The 23,579-nt window shown below is 39.8% G+C and overlaps 1 protein-coding gene across 1 annotated transcript in view; it reads right to left on the reverse strand.

The window, feature by feature from the left end:
* The window catches only part of CACNA1D (calcium voltage-gated channel subunit alpha1 D), a 181,938-nt gene extending 171,521 nt beyond the window's left edge, over positions 1 to 10,417 (reverse strand). The window contains exons 1-3 of the mRNA XM_048491394.1: positions 10,291 to 10,417; positions 5,121 to 5,273; positions 721 to 917 (exon numbers count right to left, since the gene is read on the reverse strand). Coding sequence (XP_048347351.1) covers positions 721 to 917; positions 5,121 to 5,238 — 315 coding nt within the window. The 5' untranslated portion in view covers positions 5,239 to 5,273; positions 10,291 to 10,417. The remainder of the gene's footprint in view (positions 1 to 720; positions 918 to 5,120; positions 5,274 to 10,290) is intronic.
* Positions 10,418 to 23,579: the final 13,162 nt, after the last annotated feature.

The raw sequence follows: 23,579 nt of genomic DNA on the forward strand, positions 1-23,579 counted from the left end.
CAAAGAACTAAGTAATGCTGATGAACTATATCTTGCCCAAGTTTACTTGGAAGTCATTCCCAGTGATTCAATTAGACTCCCAAGTTGACATGCTTAGGATGGTATACATTTATTTAGTCTTGGCATGCATAGTATGCATGTGAAGTTACATATATCAGCCTGCAAAAAAATCTGTCGGTATAATTTAAATTAACATTATTAGCACTCTTGGAACAAGCTAAAATAATCTTGGCACTGCATCAACAGCAGTGATCTTTTCTTTGTTAACTGTAGGGAGATGATTCATTGTCTGCTTGTAAGAAAATTAAAATGGGAAACATCTTAATCACCCCCTTGTGGTATATAGCATGTTTGCCATATAATCTGCAGTCCCCAAAGACTCCAAGCTGATATCTAATTGCAAAAGTTTCAAAATTAGAGCTTTTTTTTAAAAAAAATCAACAACTGCTTTTACAAATCAGAAATCTGCATATAGGCTTTTTGAAATAAGAGAAAAATAGGATTCAATTTACCCAAGTGGTGCTTTATAATAAAAGTACAGTGAGCACATGACATTTTAACTCAAGGAATTCAATAAAATTCTGCAAATGGATGATATCTGCAACTGTGTTTCTTCACTTGGCCGGCTCATAGACATTACTTACCAGTAGACTCCTTCAGGATACAGCAGTTTTCCTTTATAGGTGGAAACTTGTTTTCAGATAAGCAAACAGTCCTTACCCAATATAGCACATCAGTCCAACCTTCCATGGTTATACACTGGAACACAGTTAACATTGCAAAGGCGAAATTGTCAAAGTTGGTTATGCCTCCATTGGGTCCAGCCCAGCCACTCTTACATTCAGTGCCATTCACGCTACACAGACGTCCACTCCCTGAGAATGCACAAGGTGCAGGATCATCTTCAGCTAAGAAATCTAGAAATAGGTCAAAAACATAACAATGAGAAATCCCCAGTGATTTACTTGAAAAAAAGACTGTCCAAAGATGATAATAATCTAAAAATACTATATGTTGAACCGTTGACTTGGAGAGACACTGAAGTTACAGGAGTGTTTTTCCCTTACATATTGCAAGCCATAGCCTTTTACTTGCCAAATTTGGCTGTATATGCATTAATCAAAGTTTATTATTGTCTTAGACTAGTATATATCACAAAATAGATTTTAGAAAGCATAACTAATATCTAAAATCATAAATAGAATAAGTTTCAGACAAAATAATTAAAATTCTATATAAAACACAATAAACATTTATTGGTTGTATATGGATCCATGGACACAGCTTATTCAATTGCAGTGGTAGCAGGAGAAAATGCAGAAATCATCACCAACAGTATTTTTCACTTCTTGGATCTAATTGATTTTCAGGATCCTTAAGCACAAGCAATAAGTTTCCATAAGTACATGAGAAAATGCTAACATGAGATGACAATAACAAAAACAGGGAGTGAATAATACTCCTCTGGTTCATTCTATAGGTTTGCAATCTAACAAAATGCAACTGGCTCAATATCATTCAATAAAACAAAAAAATGGAGAATATGACTTCAACATGCACAGAAAGAACCAACCTTTCATCTTGCATTTTTCATGCTACCATGTTTCCTTCAGCCTAATCACTAGCTCAGATTAATGCTGAATGCCTGCACTTGTGCAACCATATATTTAGATGTCTTAATATATTTTTTGAACTATTCAGCAAAGGTACTTTGGAATGGGATCATACAGCAATATGACTTTGAAATTATAAAACAGACTCCAGTAAATGGTAAAACAAGGTTTGTACCTCTTTCATGAGAAAACCAAAAATGAAGTACAAAAAAGTGATCTGATAAAGACCACATCACCTTCATTGCAATTTTATGTAGTACAGTTATCCCTTCCACATCACGACTTTCCCCATTGCATTTGATATAGTGTGCATTAGCATAAGAAATTAAATGGGAATTTGGATTTTGCAGAAGTTTCAGATGACACACTAAGGCCAACAGACAGCACAAAAAAAGTTTAGAAACGCAGAAATGCACAAAGTATATGAATGGTATTGTATAGTGTGAACATATTTTATCTTTTAATACCATAAATATACACAATTTCTTTTCTATAGTTAAAAGAAAAGAAAAAGAAAAAAATCAGACTTATTCTCTGGTATGAAGAACCAAATTTTTTAACCGGCTTTCCAGATCGCAGGGAGTCTCGCACCCCCAATTCCAGCAAGGTGGAGAGGATAACTGTACATATACTAAAGTGCATCTGCAAATATTCCCGCTTCTCTTTTCAACCTGGTCTCTGACCAGGAATCATAACTTGTTATATAACATCACAGATTTTCCTTAAACAATTTTTCATACTCTGCACACCCACTGGTTGGGGGTTCATCGCCAGGACAGTCCATCCCTTCACGAATTATGCATAAGGATTACTTCCAAATTGGATAACTGCAGATGTAAAGATCACTTGTCAATTATATTAACACAGGGCCAGATCTAAGGGAAGCAACAGGGACAAGTGCCCCAGGTGGCAAGCAGAGAGGGGGCAGGGGCAGAAGGTAAGGGAGGGTCAACTGATCAGAAGAGATGTCTTGTTCAACAGTGTGTGTACCCCATTTGGGCAATTAGGCTGCTGCTAAGAGTTGGGGAGATACAATTATATGGGAGAATTGGCTTGTTCTGCAGTGTGCATGCCTTATTCCCTGGATTAAGCAGCTGCTAAAAATGGGGAAGACTCGATGGCCCAGCAGAGATGACTCATTCTGCAGTACGCACACCCCATTCCTCTGTTTAGGCTGCTATTAGGAGGTGGGGGCAAGGATCCCCTCCCCCACAGGCAGTCACAGCTCTTGGTAAGGCAGATGCAGTAAATGTTATTCAGGTGAGACAATAGTGAGCAAAGAGGTGGGCGGGGAGTTAAAGGTTCCTGGAGGGGGTGGGGGAGGAATATAATTGATATTGTAAATCACCATCTGCAATTACGTTTGTAATGCTATTTTAAAATGTTTTTATGTTTTTATTATTTTATGGTATTTGTTTTACATGTTGTTTGCCACCCTGAGCTCCTTTCAGGAAGGGCGGAGTATAAATCTAAAAAGAAAATAAATTATAAAAAAGAAAATAAAGCAATCCAAACAGACAAACACCACTGGCGTTCCTGCCTAGGGACATGGGGTACCCCTTGTCCCCGGGCGCATCGATTGAGGTCACGTGGGGGGCGCCAAAACATCCTCCTATACAGCAAGGGATTGAGCAAGCCCTAGAAAGCAGGCACTGAAGCAGCGGACTGCTCCCAGTGCCTGTCGTAGCCCTGCCCACTCTGTACAGTGGCCTGGAGTGTCCAGGGGGCGGGGGAGAAGTCCCACTGGGCTCCCAGGAGAAGGACTGGGGAGCTCCACCTCCCCTCCCTCTAACCCAGCATGCCTTATTCGCCTTAAATTAAGTGTGGCATTACTCAGAAGCCTTCTCCCAGGCAGCAGGCACAGGAAAAGGCAAGCTGAGCAGGGAGCCCAGAAGCAGCAGCAGAACTGAAGATGATGCTGACGTTTGCTTGGTAAACCTTCAGATGGGGGGTGACTTGTGAGAGATTTACATGCTTAAAAGTTAATTCCCCTTGCACTGGCTTGGAGCTGTTTCTCAGGCTAGCAGCCTACCTCACAGGGTTGGTGGGAGGACACAATTAGGAAAGTGGTGGGGAGAGAGCCATGCCTGTTTTGCTGGGGGTAGGAGGTGATTTGTGAGAGATGATGCTGATGTTTGTTTGGTAAACCTTCAGATGGGGGGTGACTTGTGAGAGATTTACATGCTTAAAAGTGAATTCCCCTTGCACTGGCTTGGAGCTGTTTCTCAGGCTAGCAGCCTACCTCACAGGGTTGGTGTGAGGACACAATTAGGAAAGTGGTGGGGAGAGAGCCATGCCTGTTTTGCTGGGGGTAGGAGGTGATTTGTGAGAGATGATGCTGATGTTTGTTTGGTAAACCTTCAGATGGGGGGGTGACTTGTGAGAGATTTACATGCTTAAAAGTTAATTCCCCTTGCACTGGCTTGGAGCTGTTTCTCAGGCTAGCAGCCTACCTCACAGGGTTGGTGTGAGGACACAATTAGGAAAGTGGTGGGGAGGGAGCCATGTATGTTTTGCTGGGGGTAGGAGGTGATTTGTGAGAGATGATGCTGATGTTTGCTTGGTAAACCTTGGGGGTGACTTGTGAGAGATTTACATGCTTAAAAGTTAATTCCCACTTGCACTGGCTTGGAGCTGTTTCTCAGGCTAGCAGCCTACCTCACAGGGTTGGTGTGAGGACACAATTAGGAAAGTGGTGGGGAGGGAGCCATGTATGTTTTGCTGGGGGGTAGGAGGTGATTTGTGAGAGATGATGCTGATGTTTGCTTGGTAAACCTTCAGATGGGGGGTGACTTGTGAGAGATTTACATGCTTAAAAGTTAATTCCCCTTGCACTGGCTTGGAGCTCTTTCTGAGGCTAACAACCTACCTGATAGGGTTGGTGTGAGGACACAATTAGGAAAGAGAGTTGGTGGGGAGAAAGCCATGTATGTTTTGCTGGTGGTGGGAGGTGTTTTGTGAGCTGGTGCAAAAAATCATTGTTTGGGCGTTGTGGGGGAGGGTGGTCGTCCATACCTGGGGTGGGGGTGGGGGCACCAAACTCAGATTTTGTCCCCGGGCTCCAGTTTGCCTAGATTCGCCCCTGACAAACACTAAACAGATCTCATCTTGATTACAATTATGGGCACTGAGAGAACCAACACAGTTTTACACATAATGTAAAACCATATGATTTTCAACAGATTTTACAACTTTTAAATATACATCAATTCCAATAAAGAGATAGTTTAATTATGAAGACAACAATAGTGGATACTCGCTATTAATTTCTAAAATGTTACTATTAAATTACATTTTTCTTTTTTCATCTTTTTTCAAAACAATCTGTTTATACTAAAACCTAAATAGGTCATTAATTACATATCACATTTCAGCCCCATGTTTTCCCCCATGGTTATTCTTACACATAGAAATAATATAAAATACGTTTTTAATTTTTCTTGAAAGTATTGATTAGATCTCTTATTTATAAGAATCATTCATTTGAGCAACAGTTTCTTTACCTACCTGAATCCTCTAAGTAACATGATCTGTGCATTTTTCCAATAAAAAGTTCCAATCCTATAATAGCATAGATTATGATTACAAATAATACCAAAAGGGCAATATGGAGCAAGGGAACCATGGCTTTTATAATGGAGTTCAGGACAACCTGTAAACCTGTAAAAACAAAAAGCATGAACAAAGATGGTGATACTGTTTTGCAGACACACAATCAGAAGTGGCGAATATACAAGTGCAAACAAAGACCATTACCATAAAAACAAACACTTTCAGCAAATGCTTAAGCCTTTGAATTCAATTTCATACATTCAACAAAAATTCACCTGGTTTTATACGACAGTGAATAATTTTGGGAAAATGGTACTTAGCACATATAAGAACCTAGCACAATAATTTGCAAGCCTCTCAATCTTGAAATCAAGCTGAACTACAATTTAACCAGGAGAGGGTCTAGGAGTGGTGTGTCCCTGATCTAAAAATACTAGACAAAGGAGTTCATGTGCAGAGTAAGTACAGATATCTATGAACACATTAATCTAAAGCCCTTTGTGCACTTACAGTTTTTTGGAGCGACAGTGTGCTTCATAGCGGGGGTCTCCCTGCATTTTTTCATTTACATTCAAGGAGGCGCCTTGTTGCTTCTCCTGAGTCTAACTGCAATTTTGTTTTTTGTTTTTTTAGTTTAATTAAGTTTATTCAATAAATAAATACAATCACTTAAACTGTAAACTGTTCCAACAAATCACTACAATATATTCCATTTTTAAATCAATCTGATACAAAACGTTGTCCATTAAGCAAGGCATCCAAATTTCATATTTACTCATTGCCTAAACAACAACAACAAAGACTTCCTGCTGATATCACCAAACAACATTTATATTAATTTAATTCAATTTCAGTTACATTCAAATTTTATATTAATTATAATCCTGCACAATATATTTTACCCAATCTTTCCATTCTAATTTAAATTCATTTACAGGTTTATCCAATATATACCCTGTCAACTTTGCTAATTTCACCAATTCCATCCCCTTTGGGGATGCAGCGGTATATTAAATCTGATATATAAATAAATAAACTTCAGTTTGCCATTCTTGTATATTTCGAATACTCAATTTCCACCTTCTCACCCAGACAATCCTCATTTAAATGGATAAATGTCAAAATATCTCCTCATATCTTTTCTACCCTTTCATAGCCACAAACCCAAGCAAATACAATTCTGGTTTGAACATAATTTTTTCTTTAAATATCTCTGAATTTGTTGCCAGGATGTTTCGCTTTTTTACAGGTCCACCACTAGGGGTAAAAGGTGCCTCTCTCCCCTCCACATTTCCAGCATTGATCTGATCCTCCTTTCATTCTAGATAATTGATAAGGTATCAGATAGTAAGAGTAATACATTTCACACATTTTTTTTCTTAATATAATAACTCCTATTTTAAAACGCATACCTTTGGTCCACATTTTTTGCCAAGTTTCCAACTTTATACTATATCCTAAATTCTTGGCCCAACTTAGCATAAACTCCTTGATAACTTCAGCTTCTGTGTCTAAAGTTAAAAAAAAAACCCTCATACGTTTTCTTAATCTGCTGCAAATCATTTTTACCTAATTGAGTCTCTAATACATTTACTAATCACCCTTTTGCCTGCTCCCTGAGGAGAATGCTTCCGGGTTTGGTGGTTGTTTGCCACCTGTTTATGATTTTTTGTTAAAAAAAAATCTCTTCAGTCTAGTGCTCCTCAGATAGATCAAAATTGTTTACATTAAAAACAAAAATAAAAACAGTCCTTTCTACCTCTGGAAATGCCAGTGGAACTGCTACTGCACGGGTAGGGCAAGGCAGAGATGAGCAGAAAAGTTGAAGGGACAAAATGCATACTGCTCTGCTTTCCCTATGCAGACCAGACAGGGGGGAAATTGTGCTTTGCCTGCTGCTGGAAACCACAGGGTTTCCCTGATCTGTGATGCAGTGAGTTCTGAAGAGGGCAGGAAATGTGCATGATTGAGAATCTGACATGAAGATAATATACGCTTGAACCAAAGAGGCCAAATGTGTGCAAAAGGCCACAGAGGCTGATTCAGTTTGGGAGGGTCATTTTGGTGGGCTTTGTTGTTGCTTGTTTAAAGGATCTGGCCACTGTTTTAAAAAACCAAATGTGCTTGATAAAAGTGTTCATACAAAATTAGAGGTATTGGTACACTGGCAGTGAGATTTGCAATTGATCAAAAAGCTTTCTCCCCACTCATGGCATATTTCCACAGTTGCTTGATCCTCCATTGAAGTAATTTTGCTAAATCTGTACCAATTACCATCATTTCCATGGCAACAGATTATGGTCTAATAAACACGGCATTATGACCTTGCTTCTGAATCAAATGTTAAATGTAAGAGATGAGAAACAGAGAGGCTTCACTCGATCCAAACCACCCTCAAATGACAGCAATGAATGAAAACAGAAAGGATTATATACAAATCCACTTGTTATTCTGTCTAATTTCTCCTTTTAGCAGTTCATTCCAGTTCTAGCAATCTAGTTTTCATTCTCTAGAAAAGCAGTGTTCACGCTGTTCTACTAGAGGCTATTTTTCAGCAGCTCTAATATTACACTATCACTATTTTTCTTTACATAGCTAAAGGGGCATGCATTAATTTCCAAATGAACAAGAAAAAACATTTAAAATTGCAATTCATTATTATTGTTATAGTAATGAAGTAAAAAGGTAATGCAATTGAATGAAATACATTACTAATATCTGGCAGACTAGCAAGAGAACCTAAGGACAAAGAAGAGGTAGGGAGAATTGGGAAAGAGGAGATTATGTGACTGACACAGAACTGTGCCAATCACCACAGTCAAACATACCATTGTTCGGATGCTTCTTGCTAACTCAGTGGCTTGGGAGAACTTTTCTGATTACACAGCCCCAAGAATGACTTTATTAACTATACAATGCAATTCTATTTTTTTTTGTTGCACAATTTTACATTGGTACAATAATACAAAAATGCAGTGTTTAAAAATGTGTTTCCCATTGCAAATATGATAATGAAAGTGAACAAATGTGATAAGGAGTAAATTGAAAACAAATCAAGAAAATGAAATGAAAAAGTACATCTACGGTTCACTGAGAAATCATTTCATGCAGGATGACAACAGGCCAAGCAAGCTTTATCATTGCCCTGCATGAACTAGGTGCCTAGCAGCATAATCCAGATAGGGGGTAGCTCTGGATGGCATAGCAAGCAATGGGGGAAAGATCCCTCACTGCCACCCAGAATGCCCCATAGGAAATAATGACTTCCTCCCCGTGTTATCGTGGCTTAAGTCATTGGCCTGCACTGTGGGTGTTCCCAGGCTGAAAGCCCAGTGGAAATTGACTAAAGTCAGTTCTGCCCCCCAGGAATGCCCTTAGCCTGTCTCCAGCTGCACTGGTATCCATGTTTAGGCTGGTGCAGCTCCAGGTTATTTTCAGATTGGGAGCTGCTGGACTCAGCAGTGCCCACCCACCTCCCTGTTGGACCTCCGCGCTGGCGTATGTGCCACTTATACCAGTGTGATGGATAAATGTGCAAGCACAGCTCTGCATGACATCGACTAGTAGAGTCCAATATGATGGTGTCTGCTGGAAATGTAATGAAGAGGTTGGAACTTTTTTCATATGTGGTGGACTTGTAAAAACCCAAGAAGTTCTGAACAGAAATACATAAGAGGATACAGCAGATAATCACATTTAAATTTCCTCTTACTTCAAAAACAATCTTGTTGGGTATACTACCAGAAAAGCTTTCTAAGAAACTGAATGAACTGTGTATTGTTGAAGGCCAGATTCAACGGGTTCTGGTAGGTTTTCCGGGCTGTGTGGCCGTGGTCTGCATCTGTGGCTGGCATCTTCAGAGGTGTATCAGAGAGGGAAGTCTGTTACACACTGTGTCTGAAGATGCCAGCCACAAATGCAAGCGAAATGTTAGGAACAAAATCCACCAGACCACGGCCACACAGCCCAGAAAACCCACCAGAACCAGTTGAATGAACTGTGTTGGCACTTAATAACTGCTGCAAGGGTTATAATTGCAACAAACTGGAAACCAGGTGCCTTTGGGAGCTCACAGGCAGGATGTGAAAGCAAGGGCCTTCTGCTTTGCTGCTCCTGAGCACCTTGTCTGCTAAGGCATTTGCAATCTCAGATTAAAGAGGATCAAGATTGGTAGCCATAGATCAACTTCTCCTCCATATATCTGTCCAAGCCCTTTTTAAAGCTATCCAGGTTAGTGGCCCTCACCACCTCCTGTGGCAGCATATTCCAAACACCAATCACACATTGAGTGAAGAAGTGTTTCCTTTTCCAAACTAAAGAGTCCCAAACGCTGCGTGAATAAAGTGGGAGCTTAGAAACAGTTCCCCACATTTGCTAAAAACCTTGTCATAGGTCTCATTCCCTTTCATCCCTTTCCACAGCCATCATTACAATCTATCCATGTCCTTATACCGTGACATTCTGTGTCACAGACTGCAAGCAACAGCAGTTGAAGATGCAGAGAAATGTAACTCATAGTGATATCAAGACACAGGTAAATTTTGCTAGATATTATGGAGGTGATTAGACGTGACTTAAGTTCATGATTTATTTTCTGTCTTGTGTCCAAACAGATAAGGGCACAACGGGGATTGCTTCATGGGAAGAACTAAAGCGCAATCCTTTACCTGAGGGTAAGCAACCGAGCTTACCCTCAGGTAAAGGATTGTGCTTTAGTTCTTCCCATGAAAATCAGTGGGGTTTAACAGCACTTAACAGGGTTACCTACACGTTGTGCCCAGCGGCCCAGGCCAGCCTAGATGTGTTTGTGGGGGGGAATTTTCCATCCCCCCACATGATGAACTCTGTGCACATGTGCCAGAGGTTCGCCACCACTGTCATAGACCATGACTATAGAGATCCCTCTGCCTATTTGGAAGACCTGTACCACAATCATATCTATCATTCAGAAATATCCTTATTCAAATTAAAATTGGTGACATCTTAAATATACTTCATCTTAATAGTCAGATAGCAAGGGTGACCATTATTATATCCTCAGAGGAGGAGGCTATTGTCTGGGAAGAAAATCCAACCTTTTTAAAAATAATAAATACCATAAATAATTTAAGAAACAGTGACTTACTGGGCACGCCTGATACAAGCCGTAGAGGTCGCAACACACGAAAGGCTCTTAGGGCTTTTACATCAAAGCCACCTGATTTACCACCTGAATGGGTACCCCCTTCTGCTTCTTTGGTTAATTGTTCCAAAATTACACTAAACAACCTGGTGAACAAAATAAAAGAGATCATCCTCCATTTAGCAAAAAAACCCCAAACTTTTAAAAACGCTTGCATTGTTTAATTCAGAAAAGCCCTTTGACTTTGAGGTTTATATAGTATGTTGTGAAAGTGAAATATTAAACTCAAAAACTTCTGTCAATTTCAGAGACGATATAGCGTGACTCAGGTACACTGGTTACAGAAGCACTCCATGATAACTTTTTTCCATTTTATTTTTTTTCAATAAATTAGTGACAATATTCCTTTAAATTTTCATCAGGAACAAATGAAATAAATGGGGAAAAACTTGAAAAGAGTTTGGTAGATTGTTGGAAAGGCACATATATTGTATTATCATGCCTGCCACATTAAAAGCAATCAATTGCTTTGAGTTAAGTGCTTTGATTGTGTCCAGATACTACAATAAAAAAGTTACATTCAAGGCCAGAAAATGGACTCCAGGAATCAGCCTGGGGCGCCATTGTGGCAGGGGAGGCCTGCCCTCCTCCCTGTTGCCATTCGAGACGAGTCACATGATGGGGGACCGGGCTTCCTATAAAAGGCCAAGTAAGTGAGAGGAGCATTGTGCGCTCCATCGTTCATAGGCTGCCACGTGACTTGGAGCCAGTTGGCTGAGCTGCAGCTAAGGGAAAGAGTGCAGGAGGAGGCCTTGGAGTGAGTGGAGCTCTTGCTATTCAACAGGATTAATAATAATTGAGTGGAATGCTTTTTTGTTAACCTAGTGTAAACGTGTTGCCAAAAGCTAACGCTTCCCCACAGAGAACAACATACCTGGGCATGTTGGTAATGCTTTCAAGAAATCAACAGGACATTGGTCTTTCGGTGCATACTTTAATGAGCTGGGGATGGGAATTTGTTCTCAGCAATCAACATAACAGCCCTACAGGGCATCCCCTGTTCTAAAATGCTCAGTCTGTGGCCTTTGAGTAATATCAAGGTGACTTACTATTAAGGACCAGGTAAAATACACCATGTTCAAGATCCCACGAAAGGCCCTTGAAGGACTTATAAAGCGGTAGTTACGATAGGAAAAGAATTGCCTACTATTTCTTTACACCATAGCACTTTTCATTTCCTTTGCTAGAGCTGTTTCCATCTAATGTTTGGTAGGATTCTTGGGAATTGTACCCAACTCAAGGATGAAAAGAATTCTGCTTCCTGCCAAAAGGCAGGGGGATGCAAACACCAGCATTTAGTGTTACTGTGCTAGTCTTTAGCAGTGGGTCACATTATAACTTTTTGTCAAAGGCCTTAGCCTGAGACAAGTGACAAGAAGGTTGTGAAAAATGAATACTTGATATTAATTATGTCCTGAGTTGGCTGGCCCAGACTACACTGTTCTTGTCGGAGCTTAGAAGTTAAGCTGGGATCAGCTTGGGTGGATTCCTTATTGATAAAGACAATTGTATATGGTTCACTATTGCTTATACCATGCACAAATCGGTCAAGTGGCACCTAGTAACTTTCTGCTCCAATCCCCTTGAGGGGATGTTGCCGGGCAGTAGTTGCTGCCCAAAGGGCCAGGGGATCAGCTGTGGCTGCCCATATGCCAGGTTCAGCGTTTGCTGCCTGGGGGCCAGGATGTGACCCTTATGCTCGCCCAGTTTCCTATGTTGTTATCAATAAAGGGATTGTTCCAACTAAATAATGTGTCGGTGGTCAATGGAGTGAACCTCCACACATCTGCATGTAACAACCTTAGAGATCAAAAGGATCTCTGGGGTATAAGCATTTGAAAATATGTGATGACAAGAGATTATCTGATGAAAACTTATATCCCAAAAATCTTGTTGATCTCTACAATGCTACTGGACTCAAATCTATCTTTCCTTAATCTACACTTCTTTCAGGCTTATTTAAGATACCCTGGCATGCTTTATTGAATTAAAGAACTTTCACTGGCCATTTTTAAAATATCTCTATGGAGAAAAAAAACTGTCATAGCAATTCCAAAATTTTGAGAAATGTTCTTTATTTCCATCTTGATGAAATTCTAAATTCAGCTGACATTAATGAGAGGCTGTCAAATAATTCCAATAATCCCATGACTGATTCAAAAAGTAACGTGATTTTCCAAATATGAACTACTATTTGTTTCCAGCATCCTTTAACTTGAGCATGACCAATACGCCATTCCCTCTGCACTTAATGGAAGTTGTTTAAATATTGTTTATTGATATGATGTTACCAGGAGACGCATTATAACTAATGTGACATTTTTAGTGTTCACACAGAAAGATTGAAAAGGCCTGATGAACAAATTCTATGCCACTCTTCAGGACTGTTTGTTCTATGGTACATGACAGTTAATTATGGAGGAGGGGTGGGATAGAAATCAAATCAAATAAAAATATTAATATAATATAGGTGTGGTGGCATTTCTGAAATTATTTTTATGTGGCTTAAATATTCAGCACTATTTTGCATTTCCAAGAGATTCCAGGAAGGCTGTGGATGCTGTGAACAGATGCCTAGAGGTAGTTTTGTGACAGATGAGGACTAACCAATTGAAACTTAGTCCTGACAAAATAGAGATATTCCTTTTGGGGGAAGGTTTGACCTTACCCAGGAATTTGGATGCCTCCTATTCTGGATGCGGTTTTACTCAGTCTAAAGGAGCAAGTTCATACCCTGGGTGTACTGCTAGACATGTGCCTTCTGTTGGGTAAACAGGTAGCAGTGGTGGCCAGGGGTGCCTTTATCCAGCTACAACTGGTAAGCTACATGTGGCCCTTCCTGGATAGGAAATAACTTTTCACTATGGTGCATGCTCTGATAACATCCAGATTATACTACAGCAAGGTGGTCTACATTGGGCTACCCTTGAACAACATCCAGAAGCTACTGTGGGTTTAGAATGCTGCAGGCAGAATGTTGACTGGAGTGGATTGTAGGGACCTTATCAGTCCAGGCTTTCACGTACACTGCTTCCCAGTTTGTTTCTGGGTTCAATTCAAGGTGCAATTCAAGACTTTTAGAGTCTTGCTTATGGTCAAACTACTCTATGCACAGTCTTTTTATATATATGAACCTACCCAACCACTTTGGTCATCTTCAGAGGCCCTGCTTCAGGTACCACAGCCACCTGAGGCTAGATGAGTAGCAATTTAACAAAAGACCTTCTTGATTGTGGCATCCAAACTTTAGCACTCCCTTCCCAGGGATATTCATCTGTCTCCATCACTGACTTCTGCCAACTTTTTTGTTTTGTTTGTTTTTCATTAATTCTTACTAGCATTATTCTTTGTGCATTTACATGTTTTATATTTTACTTGTTTTAAATATTTTATATATTTGTACTTAAACATAATTTTTAATAATCCAAATTTTTTAATGTTTGAAATACTCTTATGTTTGAAATATTCACTGCTTTGGAGACCCTGTATTGGGTGGAAAGGCAGCATAGAAAAGAAATAAATATTCTCACCAAAGTATTGGCAAAGGCTTTCACAAAAAGAATCAACTGGCCACACAGTCCAGAAAACCCACATCCTCACCATACTTAAATCTAGAAAACCCTGAGGGGCTATATGTTGTTGATGTGGCAGGTAATGTTTGCTCAAGTAACAAACAAGGGGATGTTCTGCATGGTTCTTTCTATTAATTCTGGCCCAATACTGCTTCACTTTATACCCTTGATTTCTGCATGCATTTTTGTGCCTTTAGTTTTGCTTGAGTTTTTTTCCCCAGATCTTTTGTGAGTCCTTTCACCCCAGATCTTTTCTGGGAAGCCTATTTTGAGTGATCTTTTTTCTCATGGATAATGTTTGTTTCGGTTGACTTTGTCCCACTTACTCCAACCAACCTTTGGCCCACTTTTTGAAGGCTGGACTTTTATTATCATCAAACCACTCCCTCCCCTCTTCTCTCTCCTGAAGATGAGTGCTCTCTCTCTCTCTCTCTCTCTCTCTCGCTCTCTCTCTCTCGTATTTAGTTCATGAGCCAAAAGTTAGTTAAATGTGCTATGAACCACCTGTCACACCTGTACGTTCATCTATAGACATGAGTCTAATATTACTCCCAATAAGGTCAGTTTGAATCCCTATTCCCCGTTACCTGCAACATCAACAACATATATACCCTCAGCCTTTTCTAGATTTAAATATATTTTCCCTTGTTCAGCTTTCTACCACCCCCCAGACCCCTATTCAAAATTTATACCTGCCATCCTACTGCTGAAAAGGAGAAAAAAATGTGTGTTATACTGGTGGCATTTTACTTCAAATGAACATTCCTAGTGGTTTCATGTAGAGGTTAAACTGCATGGTTGACAAATAGGGACTGCTGTGAAGTTTTCTAACACTGGTTTTCTTCCAGAGGTGGTTAGTAAAATCTGGATAGAATCCCCAGATTGATATATTTTTGAGACATATTCCAATCATCCAGAGATATACCCTGATGATAGCACTCAGAGGTCAGAGATCCAAGAGAAACCAACAGAGTTGAAATTGTCTGGGGAAAGTTACTCAAGGTTAAGCTCACCAAGAAGAAAATTTAAATATTACTGCTTCTGATTTCTTCTCCAGTTAACTAATTGTGCGTGCACAATGACAATAAAGTTTATCTATCTATCTATCTATCTATCTATCTATCTATCTATCTATCTATCTATCTATCTATCTATCTATCTATCTATCTATCTATCTATCTATCTATCTATCTAATATGCATATAACATAAGAACATTTTAGAAGTTTTCTAGATCCCTTGAAAAAATAAACATAATACTTACCCTACAATTACTATTACAAAATCCAGTAAATTCCATCCATTTCTAACATACGCATTGGGATGTAATAATAATCCATATGCTATAATCTTCAAAAATGTTTCAATTGTAAAAATTATCAGGAAGGCATATTCTACTTTTTCCTGTAATAGAAGAGAACAAACAATTAAACTGCAGTCATGAACAGATCCAGAGTTTCTGGCTGATTCCGCATGGGCCAAAAACAGCAGTGTGAAAACGGTATGAAAACAGTATAAACCCTTTAACACCATTTTAAACCCTTTTACACTGTTTTCACACTGCTGTTTTTGGCCCATGCGGAATCAGCCTCTGTTTGATTTATTTAAAGCATTTACAGGGTATTTATAAAATGCTTGAGGCACCTAACAACCAATAATAAAACTATCCAATAATATCCATTTAAATTTATATAATTATTTTCTGGTCAGATGACTAAATTCAGACCTGAGGACCACAAGACCACACATTTGAATGAATATTAAGTAAATGGTTAATTCATTAACTACAATGAAACAGCACACCTACAAAAGAGAGCAACCCTAATAGGAAAACATATTAATAGTAAAACCCACTAAATTCAATAGATTTAAACTGGATTAAATTGCAATGTAGTTAACTTGATATTTTCTTCCCTATCTATTGATCTACAAGCAACTGTTAACTGCATAACTCTAAGAAGTTAAAAAACAAAGACCCTGAAATGTATGTATTTATTTCTCCTGCCTGTCAACAAACATGTGCCAAAGAGGTTGACGGCCATATGCAATTATTTCATAAAACCAATTTTTAATAAACAGTAAAATCTAAAATAATACAAAATCATCTCAATTAACAAGAATAGCTCAGAAACCATTTTTAAAAGCAGCAGCAGCTAAAACAACAGCAATCAGTTAAATCATAAGCAACCAAAATGCAAACTAATGGGAAACAAAACTGTAAATCAAACTGATCTTTAAAAAAATCATTCATAGACTGCACCTGTTATAAGTCGAGGGGAAAGGTATTCCACTGCCAATAGGGGACCCATCCCCTCACATCTGCATATTGATGAAAGTGAGGTTCCAAAACTCCAGATTATCTCTCCAGGCAGTTTCATGCAGAAAGAATCATTTTTCAAATGTCACAGGCAACTGTAATGAAAAGTGGGGAGGAGGGTCTAAACCCTTCTATTGTCTCCTTCAGAATGTTTTAAATGACTCTTTCTGTAAAACATGATCTGGCACAGAGCTTGTGATGGACTGTACAGTCTAAAGAATGTACCATCTCAATTAAGCACATCAAAATTGGCCATAAATTGGTGCAGAATGTAATGTCTCAAAACTCCCACTCTTCCAGTCAGAAGTGGATGTTCATTAACCTAATCCATTTGCCTTCCATGTTATCATTTTTAGTTTAATAGGAGCACAAGAAATTGGATTGTACCCATATATCAAAGTTTTGCCCTGATCTGGATAATCCACGCTAGCCTGATCTCACCAGATATTGAAAATGAAGCAGAGACCAAGGAATACTAGGGCCATTTCCGCACGGCCAGCTGAGCGGGGGTGCATCGGCATAGTTTATGATGATGCACCCCCCCGGGACCGTTTGTATGGATGGTCCCGCTGGGTGCGGAGGCAACAGCACAGCCTTCGCACAGGCTGTGCCGTCCCCAAACAGCTCTTACCTCCTCCTGGCTTCCCTCGCATTGTGGAGGCCAGGGGACACGCTCCCATGGCCAGAGTGATGGCTCTGGAGTTGGAGGCCAGGAGGCATGTCCCCTGGCCTCCACAACACGACGGAAGCTAGGAGAAGGTAAGAGCCATTTGGGGAAGGCATTTTTGCACCACTTGGCCAGCACAAGCACAGCGCTGTTGCAATGCAGCAGCGTCTGCTGTGTGAACAGTGCCCCAGGGACTGTGTTTTTACCATCCCTGTGGCGCTGTTATTGGGCTGTGCGGAAACAACCTTTGGTTGCTACACAGCAGCGGGCAATGGCAAACCACCTCAGACTATCTCTTCCCTTGGACATCCTTCGGGGTTGCCATAAGTCAGCTGTGAATTAACAACAAAAAGGAAGTTAAAAATACTACTGAGAGATCCATGAAACTGACACACCAGTTAGATATATTAAAACAATTGTGCTTTTGGCTTGAGAAAGCTTACTGGGATACAAGTTATGACACTGCTCCTTCCATTAATGTGGGAATGAGCAGTTTTATTGTCTTGTGGGCAAAGCAAGAGAATCACATCGATTGAGAACACACTTATAGGAGGCATTTCATTGGTCAGTCAGAGGATGAAGCTGGGGAGGGTCACTGGTGGGAAACATGGGGGCTTATTAGACTACAGTCAAAGGTTTCCATATCAACTAACAACACCTCTAGCTTAATGCTTTTCATTTAAAAGCTCAATGCTTTTCATTCAGTACTGAGTGATCAAAGGATAAGTCACAAATGTGCTATATGAAATCAATCCAAATTTCCACTCACAAATAGCAACATTCCATCGTCATTAGCAAGGATTCCCTTGCTGGAGAATGGCGTCCAGTTCTGCACCAGCCAAATATACATTGCTGGAAGGAAAGCTGAAAAAATTCAGTCCACATCAGTAACACATCCGTGTCAGAGACATATGACATTTGAACTGCTCCATTGGATGTCCCAAAACAGACCATAGTCGTTCAGAGCATTCCAAAATTCTTGTGTAAGTGCAAGATAAAAAATATTTCTGACCCTCGTCAGAGGAAATGTTGTTTTCCCAATGCATACACCGTTGTTCCAAACCTGTCAGAAGGCATTAAGGCTTGATTTTCATAGTGGAGGCAGGGGTATGCTTCCTTATTCGAAGCAAATCAGCTTAGTAGAAACTATGTTCTCAGTAAGAAATCTTTTATTTCTCCAGGCAGATGGTGCACATTAGTCATCATTTATCTTTGTATTTTCATAATATGCAAAGCTGTCACTATATGAAGTAAGTGCTGAAAGTGTGCTAAGGAGTTTCACAAAAAAGGTTTCAAAATAAAATATGACTAGCTTGCAAAATCTTTAAAATCATTGTGTTACATATTATGGGTCTTCAGTTTCTTAATTTATCTGCTATTTGGACATCATAGAACTGGATTACTTTTTTTAAGTTCACAGAGTGCTAATTTTCAAAATCCATGAATGAAGACAGAAAAGTCTTAGAGGATGAAGTGACTCATGCAAAGGAAGAAGTTGGCCTATTAAATGTATGACAGTAGGAGCCAAAAAGATGAGATGAGAAACATTCCTGTGATAATTTCGGTTATTTTTTAAATCTATATTTAAAGCAGACCAATGGATTTCTTGCTGCAAACATTATACAGCTATCCTTGCACTGACTCCATCTCCACACAAGTATTCCACAAGCATTGGACTCTCGCCCTCTGTTGGCTCTGCCTGCCAGTGTTTAGCTGGGTGTGCAGTCGGGGAAATGCTGGGAGTGATCAAGGCAGGGGTGGGAGGATTGGTAATACTGGTTTTGAGTGATCAACCCGGTCGCGGTAGAACTCAAGTTCCCGAAAACACTTGCCCGCATCCACCCAGTATTCCACGTCTGCCTCCTGAAAAAGGCAGCGCCCTGCGATGCCTGGCACCCAGATGCCCCGCCGCCAGAAGTATTCATGGTGAATGGGGAAATTCACCAGGAGGTCGCTGCCATCGTGGACTCGCACATGCATAGAGGGACTCTACAGTACTTAGTTGAGTGGAAAGATCTCCCTCCCGGATACGACGAGTGGGTGGCTGTCGAACACATTGCCGCCCCATGCCTCCTCCAGGCTTTTCACTGGGCGTACCCAGACAAACCAGGTGGGAGGGGGCCTTAAAGGGAGCGGGAAGTCAGGATCAGACTTCATTTCCTGTAAATCCCGGAGAGTTTCAGTTTCGTTTTCCCTCAGACCCCTTGTTCCCACCACCACTCAGGACCGCCCACTGCACACCCTACATATACTGGAACTGAGGGCAAGAACCCCCAGTTCCAGAACCCTGTAGCTAGGACGGCATATATCAATGAAGTTATTCCTGTTTCACAGAGCTGACTTTGTTTGAGTGTGTTCAACCTTACATGACATCATTTACAGATCAAACCAACAAGCTGCCAACCATGCTAATGCTCCCACCGTGGGCCAGTCTCGGGCTAGCAATCCCACATCAGACATAGTCCTGATATACTGAATTTCAGGCTGATTCCATAGCTTTTGACTTGCCAAATATTGTTATATTCCTTGGGCAATCGAAGTCTTTTTTCAGTTCTGATCATTTTTGTGTTTTGTGTGTGACATAAAACATTAAAATGCACAACTCTGAACATGATTTGTTTGTCCTTTGCATTAAAATAATTTAATAAGAGCATGGCAAATAGCACACAAGATAGCACATTAATTTGACTTGCTAACCATCATGTCATCAGTTCTCTTGTTCACTGCATTTTTCTGCCTGGCCAAATGTTAGTGGTTTGCCACCATTCGTTCTAAGAAAGTATTTTTCCTACTATACCTGCCGAACATCATAATTTCCCACCAAAATCTTTCTTGTGGAAGAATCTGTGTTTATCAAGAAAATTAAACATTGCAAAAATTGTGGTTCAAATAAACAACTTCAGCCAAAAGCTTAAACTCCTTATATTGTATGCCAGGCAAAGGGAAGCAAATAAGAAATTCTGTAAAGAAAAGGTCTCAATAGTGGTAGCTACCTACTTCACCTTTGAAGACAAAGCGTGACCTCTAAAAATTGACTTATCTATTATTATTAACCAGGTACATATGGGAGCATGGTTCTTTGCCATCATTTATGTATTTGTTTTGTGTGTGAATTCAGAATTCTGTGCCAATACCTTTATTGGCACAGAAAAATAAATTAAAATTAAAATTTGTTGAACAGTAAAATCAATAAATTATAAAACGGGGATTAATAGTTGTACTGCTCAGCCATTTTGTTCCAGTTTTTGACAAGCCTTGGTTTTTAATATCAGTGAAAGAAAATGTAACAACAACACTGTTAGAGTCTGGGTCCTTATCCAATAAGAGTAAAGAAAGTTGCTTCTTTTTACTTTGGATTGTTTTAACTTGTAATAATGGGGCAATTAGTTTCTCTCGCAGATCGGTATGAAGCTGGCAGTCCAACAGTATGTGGGAGAAAGAATCTGGAATATTTTCGCCACATACGCAGAGTTGTTTGGAAAATGGAACACAAAGATATCTTCCAGAAAGAACAGATGGAAAGGAATTCAGTCTGGCCATCATAACAGCGCATTTGTAGGAAGTTAATTCAAGAGTAGATGCACAGGATACATTGGTGTTGTGGCTGAACTGAATACCTAAATGAATTGTTGAAGGCTTTCACAGCCGGACTCAACTGGTTGTTGTGTTCCTAACGTTTCGCCTGCATCTGTGGCTGGCATCTTCAGAGGTGTATCACAGACAGAAGTGTGGTAATCTTCAGAGGTGTATCACAGAGAGAAGTGTGTTATCACACTTCTCTCTGTGATACATCTCTGAAGATGCCAGCCACAGATGCAGGCGAAACGTTATGAACAAGATCTACCAGACCACAGCCACACATCCCGGAAAGCCCACAACCACCAGTTGAATACCTAAAAATTGGGAGGAACAAATTTTCAGTTCCTGAGGAAAATGTGTTGTTATTTCAAGGTCACAAAGTTGTTGAGTTATCCTCCTCAATAAACTAGATTGGTCAGATTGAACTAAGTAGTCAAGATCAATCCCAATAGATCTGGTCATAGGAAGAATTTTCCTGTTCCAGTTGGATTCATAAGTGTCTTCCAACATTGATGAGAGCAATCTCAAAGGTTGGGAGTTAAAAAGTACTTTCTACCAATGCTAATTGTCCAAATTAATGGTAATTTGGTTTTCACAAAGGATTGTTTTGTGTGTGTAAAACAATTACATATTAGTTCGAGAAAAACTGGTAAAAATAATATAAAGGCTTAAATAGGACTTCCAGCCCTGAGCTGGATAGCTAGGATTAGGAAAATCTTATCAGATTTTGGAAACTAAGCAAGTTGGACCATGGTCAGTATTTGAGTGGGAGACCACCAAGGAATATCTGCATTGCTACGCAGTCAGGCAATTGCAAACCACCCATTAAGTCTCTTGCCTTGAAAACCTCACTAGACTGACATAAACTGGCTGCAACAACATAGCATATTCGTTCGGAAAAAACCCACAGACTTTTCTTTTTAAAGAGATTTCAGATGCACACACATATACACACACCCATCCTCTTTAAAATGTTCTGGACATTGATCCCAGTGTCATGAAACACATGGCTTCCTCTGTACTTGAATATGGGAAATATTCCACAGATTCATTCAGCGAAGGAATTAAAGTGGAAACTCTTAATAGTTCAGTGTAGAATTCTGCTACTGCTTGTGAGGAATCAAATTATTTTGGGAAGTCTAATACAGCATCCTCCAGATGTAGTCACACAGGACTGCTTTTCTTTGATGGGGCTAGGAACTATGTGCGACTACTGTAATCTTATTGAAGGGATCAGTTACATAGATTGTGTGTATAGAACTGTCCCTGTGAAAGAGCCTTATGATATGATTTATCCAAATGGATCAGGGTCACATTGCAGTTACAGTTGCCAACTCTGGGTTGGGAAATTCCTGAAGATGTGTGGGTGGAGCTTGGGGAAGGCAGAGTTTTGAGGAGGAGGAGGAGACTGATAACTAGTCTCCAGTGGCAATTCTTTGAATCTGGTCCATGAGGAATGTGCTGTGATGCACTTTAAAAAGTGGGAAGGTAGACAGATGTAAAGGCAATTAAAAGGCAACATGTATTTAGTCTTAATTTTTGAAAATCCAAGCCTAGAAGGACCTTGCCACTGTGAAAACAGCTAGTTCTGTAGCATTTTATGACACAATCTTTTAAAATTAAACTTGGTGGTAGCATAATTTGGTCAGCTGCAGTCACTGCAGACCCCGCCCCCCCCATAGTGCCCAGTGATCTTGCTCAGAAACCCCTGAATCCTTCAAGCAGCAGGAAGCATTTCTGCAAGTAGAGTTCATGGTTGGTTAGCTATAACTTTGGGAACATCTTTGGGGGAAAGAGCCACTACCTAAACATAGTGCATACAGATAGCTGTTGTCATTAAATTTCTGCTTGCTGAAGAAGCTAGTAAAAAAGGTAGATTCTGTACACCATAACCCAACAACCCCAACATAACCCAACAACCCAACATTTACAGTGTAATCCTTCCTACAACCCAACATTTACAGTGGAATCCTACACCTTGACATCAGTGGGCTTAGAAATATATAACTTTGCTTAGGACTGCACTGTTAAATTATTGCAAATTTTAAAAGCTGAGGGCTATTTTTTAAAAAAGGCGAAATGCACACATGCAAAGAAGTCTGTGAACACAGGTATTAGCCCAAACTGAAAGTGACAGTGGCCATGGGTCCATTTTAGAAGCATTTTTAGTTCTCTAAAAATTGCCCAAAGTCTCGATCCAGATCAGGTGCACAGACAGGGGACAGCTCTAGGAACTCTTGTCCCTTACCTTGTGCCTTTCCAAGTACCTTAGTGGGCCTCTAATAAAGAGGGGGCGGGATTAGAGGAAAACCAATTCTCCATAATGCTGACAAATTATATGGCCATGAATGAAGGCACGGCCAAATGTTCCATTTACTCTCAGTACACTAAATATTTAGAATTAAGGAGCCTTTTGCCCACAAATTGTCTACAGATTAGAAAACAAGATTCTACATATCAAGAGCAGGAATTCAGGTGCCCAAAGTAACAAAAAGGTTTGTAGATGCATGACATTCTGAATTCCAGAATCAATAATAAACTCCTTCCCTTTGTTAAAACCAAAGTTGTAGAACAAATCTTAATGAAATTGCAGGTATTTTATATTGCTTTTAATTCATCTATAACTGATCACTGCACATAATGATCCTTAAGATATACCAACAACACTAAAGAAATTCACCCAAAGTGAACTCAGACCAAAGCAGTTAAAAGAGGAGGAAAGACCTCTCTGCTGTGTTCTTGCTAGCAACAAATCGTAGGCTGGGAAATTTCTTAAGGGCTCAATCTGTGATGTATCAAGTTTCTCTTTATAACATTTGCTGTTAACTGATAATTCAAGTGCCTTTGCAGGATTTCCTTATTTAAAGAGAAATAGCATTGTTTAATTAAAGCTACTTCTTTTGCTCACTGCCCCCCCTCCCCCCCCCCAAATTAGGACATGCTGAAGGCTGTGTTTAACTCACTTTGCAATGGAATACTTAGCACAGCATGAAATAGATGGCATCTCCTTTGTAGCAGAAGTGAAAGGTTGACTTCTGCCTTTGGCATCTTTCCTTCTCTATTGAAAGCTTCAAGCTAGAAACTGAAGCGTAACAATT

This window comes from Sphaerodactylus townsendi, linkage group LG03 (genome assembly GCF_021028975.2).
Source record: "Sphaerodactylus townsendi isolate TG3544 linkage group LG03, MPM_Stown_v2.3, whole genome shotgun sequence".
NCBI lineage: Eukaryota > Metazoa > Chordata > Lepidosauria > Squamata > Sphaerodactylidae > Sphaerodactylus > Sphaerodactylus townsendi.